Below are 8,429 nucleotides of genomic sequence, written 5' to 3'. Positions count from 1 at the left end.
TTGCCACCTTGTAGATCAAGACCACCCCCAGATACATCACACCTACATCACAGAAAAGGCGGTCTAAAACAGAAATTTGAATGTTGTTTTTCTCCTGTCCTTGTTTATCTCATGTCTGGCAGGTTACTTGATTGGATTGCCTGGGGAGCCTGGCCAGTTTTTTGTAATGATAAATACTTAGTTCCTGGGCCAGGTCACAGGCTCACACCCTATTCATATCTTAAATGTGTCCTTAAGACATGATTTGTGAAGGAAAAGACAATGGCGAGGTTTCCCACTTTGACCTTGCAGAGAAAACATTTGCTCAGTTTAGGAATCAAAATGGTTCCAGGTCGGTCTTCCTGTGCTGATCTATGTACGTGCTTGGTTGGTACGTTTATGAACATTACCATATATCTAAGACCTCAAAATTCCTATCATACTGCCTCTCTCACTCCGTTACACATCATCATTATGGTTCTACCTGGGCAGGGCCAGATTTAGGTTTGATGAGACCTTAAGCGCGGGTGGCACTGTGGGTTAAACCACAGAGCCTAGGACTTGCTGATCAGAAGGTCAGCGGTTCGAATCCCCGCAACGGGGTGAGCTCCTGTTGCTCGGTCCCTGCTCCTGCCAACCTAGCATTTACAGGCTCCTGCCAACCTAGTATTTACAGGGATGCAAATGAATGAATGGGACGCGGGTGGCGCTGTGGGTTAAACCACAGAGTCTAGGACTTGCCGATCAGAAGGTCGGCGGTTCGAATCCCCGCGATGGGGTGAGCTCCCGTTGCTCGGTCCCTGCTCCTGCCAACCTAGCAGTTCGAAAGCACATCAAAGTGCAAGTAGATAAATAGGTACAGCTCCAGGGGGAAGGTAAACGGCATTTCCGTGCGCTACTCTGGTTCGCCAGAAGCAGCTTAGTCCTGCTGGCCACATGACCCGCAAGCTCCCTTGGCCAATAAAGCGAGATGAGCGCCGCAACCCCAGAGTCAGCCACAACTGGACCTAATGGTATGGGGTCCCTTTACCTTTTAAGCTACTGAAGGTAATGGGGCCCTTTATATGCCCAGCTGTCCTTTGTCAACAACAAATTGTTACTGTGGCTTCCAATAAACGTTCGGAAACCAGAGCATTTACGTCCTGGTTTTCGGCGTTGGAGAGTCGAAACTTTCCAAAACGGAGGCATTCAGGAGTCGAGGTTTGACTGTATTGCTTTAAATGCAGAGTGCTGTTGTAAATAAAAAATATGCCCTTTTCCCTTATGGGGTATCCAAGAGCCCATATAGAGTCCTTACATAGGTTCCCTATTGGTAGGAGAAAATAACAGAGGCCAACCAGAGAATATTGAGAAGCAAAGCAGCTAGTAAGCTTGATCTTTATTGATCTGTTGCAACAGGGTGCTCCCCTCACACGCAGGAGAGGAAGAGGACCCCCAAAAATGCTATGCAAGGGCTTATAAAGACTTTTGAAATTCCCATCCTCTAGATCAAGACCACCCCCAGAAACATCATGCATTCATCACCGAAGGGGTGTAACCTAAGACCACCCCTCAGATACATCACAGATAAGGCGGTCTAAAACAGAACATTTGCATGTTGTTTTCTCCTGTCGCTTTGTTTATTTCCTGTCTGGCAGGTTACTTGATTGGATTTCTTGGGGAGCCTGGGCAGTCTTTTGTAATGATAAGGCTCACACCCTTATTCAAACACAGATTAAGACAGGATTTGTGAAGGAAGAGACAATGGGGAGGCTTTTCCATTTTGACCATGCGGAGAAACATTTGCTCAGTTTAGGAATCAAAATGGTTCCAGGTTGGCTTTCCTGTGCTGATCTATGTACGTGTGGTTATGAACGTTGCCATAGATCTAAGACCATAAAATTCCTATCACAGTGCGGATGAGGGCATTGGCAGCAATTTGGAGAGAGGAACCGTAGCAAAGCTCTGCGGCAGAACTGCAGTGGTGCCTGTGCAAGGTCTTGAGTTCAATTTCTGGCATCTCTCAGTTTAAAAACATCAGGTAGCACAGCAGATGGCAGGGAAATAGATAGCTGAGTAGATAGCTGAATCCTGGGACAAATAATTTAATACATGGGTAGGCAAACTAAGGCCTGGGGGCCGGATCTGGCCCAATCGCCTTCTAAATCTGGCCAGTGGACAGTCCGGGAATCAGGGTGTTTTTCTATACGTAGAATGTGTCCTTTTATTTAAAACGCATCTCTGGGTTATGTGTGGGGCCTACCTGGTGTTTTTACACGAGTAGAATGTGTGCTTTTTGTTAAAGCTATGGTCGAGTAGTGATGTATGGAAGTGAGAGCTGGACCATAAAGAAGGCTGATCGCCGAAGAATGGATGCTTTTGAATTCTGGTGCTGGAGGAGACTCTTGAGAGTCCCATGGACTGCAAGAAGATCAAACCTCTCCATTCGGAAGGAAATCAGACCTGAGTGCTCACTGGAAGGACAGATCCTGAAGCTGAGGCTCCAAGACATTGGCCACCTCATAAGACTCCCTGGAAAAGACCCTGATGTTGGGAAAGATGGAGGGCACAAGGAGAAGGGGACGACAGAGGACGAGATGGTGGGACAGTGTTCTCGAAGCTACCAGCATGAGTTTGACCAAACTGCGGGAGGCAGGGGAAGACAGGAGGGCCTGGCGTGCTCTGGTCCAGGGGGTCACGAAGAGGCGGACACGACTAAACGACTAAACAACAACAACAGAATGTGTGCTTTTATTTAAAATGCATCTCTGGGTTATTTGTGGGGCATAGGAATTCATATCCCCCCCCCAAATATAGTCCGGCCCCCCACAAGGTCTGAGGGACAGCGGACCGGCCCCCTGCTGAAAAAGTTTGCTGACCCCTGATCTAATACATGATTTTGGAGCTTAATCGCAACATCCTCCTTAGGGACAGGGCTGGGCAAACCCTGGTTATGTACTGAGGATTCAACAAACACCAAATTCAGCCTCTTTGAGCGACATCACCACCCGGCCTTTGAGGCTCTCAGGGGAGGCACAAACCACTTCTTCCCTGGAGTACAGGATGGCAGAATGACGCTTCACCCAGTCCACGAAGGTGCTCATGAGGCAATCACATGCCCATGGGTTTCTGGCGAGGTCGAGGCTCAGGTTTGTGAGCTGGCCTGAGAACCCAGGATCCCAGGAAGCTATCTGGTTCTCGGAGATGAACAGGGTATCCAGATTCCTCAGAGGCTCGAAGATTCCTGGTGGGAGACGGGTTAAGTTGTTGTTTTGGAGGAAGAGGAACCCCAGGCGTGGAACCTCCTGGAAGGTCTTGTCGGCGATGGAGTGGAGATGGTTGCCTCCTAGGTCTAACCTCTCCAAAAGAGGCATCCCCTCCAGGATCTGCGGAGAGAGCTGGTGGAGGAAGTTGGAGGAGAGGTCCAGAGCTGTCAAATTCTCCAGCTTGCTGAAGCAGGAGGGGGGAACGTCCTTCAGCTGGTTGTTGGAGAGATCCAGGGTCTCCAGCCGTCTTAACGGGTGGAACCACTGTGGCCGCAACTTGGTCAACTGGTTCATCTTGAGAAACAGATGATTCAACGAGCTGGAACTCTCAAATATTGACGGAGGCAGATCTTCCAGGAGATTGCTTGTGAGATCCAAGGTGTGTAGCTCTGGGAGGTCACGGAAGAGGCCGCCGGGAAGGTCCTCCAGCCTGTTGTTAGATAGGTGAAGTTCCTGAAGCTTGGGCAATCCCAGCAGCGCATCCTCACCAATGCTGGAGATGTTTGTGAACTCGACGGAGATCAGGGTCGTCCGCTCAGGGAAGCCAGCTGGGAAATGGCTAAGGGACAGGGAGGAGCAGGAGAACTCGGTGATATTGCTTGGGGGGGCCACAGGGGGGCACTGGAGATCCTGGAGGCGGCAGCATTGAAGGGATAACACCAGGCAAACAATAAAGATCAGGGCTGAGGAATCCATCATGCGACTCTGTATGGATGGGAGAGAGAGTGAGTTTATTTACATCCCTGAATATTTGCCTTGGCTGCAAGTAAGTTGAGAGCTACGCACCAAGACAAGTACAGTGGTATCTTGGTTCTCAAACGTAATCTGTTCTGGATGTCCGTTCCAAAACCAAAGCGTGCTTTTCCATAGAAAGTCATGCAAAACGGATTAATCCGTTCCAGACTTTTAAAAACAACCCCTAAAACAGCAATTGAACATGGGTTTCACTATCTAGCGAGACCACCGATCCATAAAATGAAAGCAATAAACAATGTACTGCGGTCACACAATCAATCAATCAGTAGCTGAACTGGGTTCCACACAGTCACAAAAACAACAAAAATACAAAATAAATAGCAAAAACAGACAGATCTTAGTGTAACACTCAAAACGGAGCACGTTCGGCTTTCGGAAAAAAGTCCACACGCTTACTTCCAGGTTTGCAGTCTTTGAGTTCCAAGTTGTTTGAGTACCAAGGCGTTTGAGAACCAAGGTAGCACTGTATCATAAGGGGTAGTGTGAGATGTGGAGCTCTTAACTTATGCAGGTGTGATTTTTGCATTTTTGTATGTTTGCTTTGCGGTTGTTGTTCAGTTTTAAAACAATTATTTGTATTCTATGCATTGTGACCAGTTGTGACGGCTTATAGCTTTTAGCAATAAATATTCCATTCATTCATTTAAAGGTCCATTAGGTCCAGTCGTGACTGGCTCTGGGGTTGCGGTGCTCATCTCGCTTTACTGGCCGAGGGAGCTGGCGTACAGCTTCCGAGTCGCCGTGTGTGGCGAACCAGAGCAGCGCATGGAAACGCCGTTTACCTTCCCGCCGGAGCGGTACCTATTTATCTACTCGCACTTTGATGTGCTTTCAAACTGCTAGGTTGGCAGGAGCAGGGACTGAGCAATGGAAGCTCACCCCGTTGCGGGGATTCGAACCGCCGACCTTCTGATCGGCAAGCCCTAGGCTATGTGGTTTAACCCACAGCGCCACCCGTGTCCCATTCATTCATTTGCATCCCTATAAATACCTGCATGGTCTCCTGCCCAGCTTGAGAAAGCAGAACTTATCATTGGGGCAGAGCTAGCTCCTGGTAAAGTGGACGAGACTCTTAATTTCAGGCTCGTGGGTTTGAGCCCTGTGTTGGGCAAAAGATTCCTGCATTGCAGAAGGTTGGACCCCGACGGTTCCGCCCATCTCTGCAATTCTAGGATGATAAACATATCAAGACAGACAGCAACATCCACATTATGGGTAGGCAAACTTAAGGCCCAGGGGCCAGATCCGGCCCAATTGCCTTCCAAATCCAGCCCGCGGACAATCTGGGAATCAGCATGTTTTTACATGAGTAGAATGTGTCCTTTTATTTAAAATGCATCTCTGGGTTATTTGTGGGGCATAGGAATTCGTTCATTTTTTCCCCCTTTCAAAATATAGTCCGGCCCCCCACAAGGTCTGAGGGACAGTGGACCGGCCCCCTGCTGAAAAAGTTTGCTGACCCCTGTCCACATTGTACATTTAAAACACATGGCTCTCCCCCAAAAAGGACTGTTTGAGTGTCATTTGTTAAGGGTGCTGGGAATTGTAGTTCTTCAAGGGGTAAGCTACAGTTCCCAGGATATATCCCGTGATATTTGCATTGGCCACAAGTCACGGCGATCATAGTAGTAGTGACCACAGAATTCTGGATTGTGGGTGCAGGAACAGAATGTGGCACAGGGTGTGTGTGAGGATGAAATGGAGCTCTCTAGAGAAGGGAATGGCTGGCTGGCTGGCAAATGAACTTCTTCCTTCTTATTCTTTCTAAAAAAGGCCCTTCCTCCTTCTCCGCCGCTGCTGCCTCCCACTTGTGCAATTCTGCAATGTTCTGTGGCCAGGCGATTGCAAATTCTCCGGCTCGGAGGACTTGTGCCAGCTGAGTGCTTTTGCATCATATCTCTAGTTTTCTCTTAATTTATTCTGTCTTTGTTGACCGGAGGCGAGTGGGCAGGGATGGCAGGAGCTTGTACGGAGCGCCAATAACCTTTGGATACCTTGTCCGCCAATTTCTATCGATTGGCTCAGGGGTAGATCGCATGCCTTGCATGAATCCTAGAACGGCAGAGTTGGAAGGGGGTCCCCCAGTGGTCATCTAGCCCAGCCCCCAACAATGCAGGAAGAAGGTTGCAGGTTCAATCCCAGGCAGGGCTGGGGAAACAGTGCCTGAGGTCCTGGAGAGTCAGTCAGGGTAGACAACACTGGGGTAGAGAGATCCAATGGTCTGACTCAGTATAAGATCTCAGTATTCAGGATTGGGACTCAGTACAGTGGAGAACTTAATTCGTTCTGGAGGTCCGTTCTTAACCTGAAACTGTTCTTAACCTGAAGCACCACTTTAGCTAATGGGGCCTCCTGCTGCCGCTGTGCCGCCGGAGCACAATTTCTGTTCTCATCCTGAAGCAAAGTTCTTAACCCAAGGTGCTATTTCTGGGTTAGCAGAGTCTGTAACCTGAAGCATCTGAAACCTGAAGCGTCTGTAACCTGAGGTAAAGGTAAAGGGACCCCTGACCATTAGGTCCAGTCGTGGCCGACTCTGGGGTTGCGGCGCTCATCTCGCTTTATTGGCCGAGGGAGCCGGCGTACAGCTTCTGGGTCATGTGGCCAGCACGACTAAGCCGCTTCTGGCGAACCAGAGCAGCGCACGGAAACGCCGTTTACCTTCCTGCCGGAGTGGTACCTATTTATCTACTTGCACTTTGACATGCTTTCGAACTGCTAGGTGGGCAGGAGCAGGAACCGAGCAACGGGAACTCACCCCGTTGCGGGGATTTGAACCACCAACCTTCTGATTGGCAAGCCCTAGGCTCTGTGGTTTAACCCATAGCGCCACCTGCGTCCCTGTAACCCGAGGTACCACTGTATTAAAAGAATGTCTGCAATTGTGCTCGATCTGGGAGGCATGATGTATCTCCTCTGAGTGGCACTGGCTGAAGGAACCTCACATGTACAGTCTGAGCAGCGGTTCCTAAACTTAGGTCTCCAGTCCAATTAGGTCTCTGTTGGACTACAATGCCCATCATCCCTGACCTGCTAGCTAGGGATGATGGGAGTTGTAGTCTAAAAACTCTGGACCAGAGGGTTCAGTCCTACTACAACTACAACATGCCCCACTGCAGTCAAAAACATCTGGTGGGCACCAGGTTGGGAAAGACACTCGTACACCCGCACCTTGGAGAACCTTAAAAACCAGAAACTTGGGAAAACAACAAGAAGTACAGTGGTACCTCGGGTTACAGACGCTTCAGGTTACAGACTCCGCTAACCCAGAGATAGTACCTCAGGTTAAGAACTTTGCTTCAGGATGAGAACAGAAATGGCGCGGCGGCAGCAGCGGGAGGCCCCATTAGCTAAAGTGGTACCTCAGGTTAAGAACAGTTTCAGGTTAAGAACGGACCTCTGGAACGAATTAAGTTCTTAACCCGAGGTACCACTGTACTGCATTTTGCAGCCGCAGAAAGGCAGAATATCTCAAGACCCTTCAAATCTATTGCACATACAGTGGTACCTCAGGTTAAATACTTAATTCGTTCCGGAGGTCCGTTCTTAACCTGAAACTGTTCTTAACCTGAAGCACCACTTTAGCTAATGGGGCCTCCTGCTGCTGCTACGCCACCAGAGCATGATTTCTGTTCTCATCCTGAAGCAAAGTTCTTAACCCGAGGTACTATTTCTGGGTTAGCGGAGTCTGTAACCTGAAGCATATGTAACCTGAAGTGTATGTAACCTGAGGCACCACTGTAGTTGTCGCTCCTCCCTCTTCCCACATTCGCAGCTTCGCTTTGACACGGCTCTCCCCATTCTGACCGCTCCACAATTCAGATTATCGGAAGCTGAGATGATCCTGGGGACTTTGCTTCAGGATGAAGGACAGGGAAAGAAAGGTTGAGGGACGCTTACCTGCAGCTCGGTCGCTTTCGCCCACAAACTATCCCTTCCACAGTGGATCTGTTCGACTTTTGCCTTATTGTGGGAGCAAGGGATTGGCGCAAGGAGGTCTCTGGTCCCTGAAAGGTTCTCCACCAATGGGAAGTTGAAGAGGAAGGGAGGGAACAAGAGCCTTCTCAGAAATGCCACCCAACGGCTGTGTGGTTTTGGTTGCGTCATCTGGTTGGGAAAGACTATGTTGAAATCTGAAAGGGACAGAGCTAATACGAGACTCAAAAGTGGACACAGAAACTTCGCAATGACCTGAAACCAGTGGCTACGGAGAAAAGAGGAAACCGTAGGAAAGAGGCCCAAACCCTCATACAACAAAAAATAATATTTAGAATATACTGGACGCCATTACGTTTTTGTTTTTTTTTTAAAAAGGGCTAGCTAAGCCATGGGTAGGCAAACTAAGGCCCGGGCGCAGGATCTGGCCCAATCACCTTCTCAATCCGGCCCGCGGACGGTTCGGGAATCAGAGTGTTTTTACATGAGTAGAATGTGTCCTTTTATTTAAAATGC

General features: G+C 49.0%; 1 protein-coding gene across 1 annotated transcript; it reads right to left on the bottom strand.

The window, feature by feature from the left end:
* Positions 1–2,852: 2,852 nt before the first annotated feature.
* Positions 2,853–8,179, bottom strand: LRG1 (leucine rich alpha-2-glycoprotein 1). Its single transcript, XM_053372335.1, has 2 exons — positions 7,878–8,179; positions 2,853–3,929 (listed from the first exon to the last, which is right to left on the bottom strand). Exons 1-2 carry the CDS (start codon positions 8,082–8,084, stop codon positions 2,925–2,927), a joined length of 1,212 nt encoding a protein of 403 aa, XP_053228310.1. The 5' UTR covers positions 8,085–8,179; the 3' UTR covers positions 2,853–2,924.
* Positions 8,180–8,429: the final 250 nt, after the last annotated feature.

Source organism: Podarcis raffonei, chromosome 18 (genome assembly GCF_027172205.1).
Source record: "Podarcis raffonei isolate rPodRaf1 chromosome 18, rPodRaf1.pri, whole genome shotgun sequence".
Lineage (NCBI taxonomy): Eukaryota > Metazoa > Chordata > Lepidosauria > Squamata > Lacertidae > Podarcis > Podarcis raffonei.
This window is presented reverse-complemented; position numbering and strand designations above follow the sequence as displayed.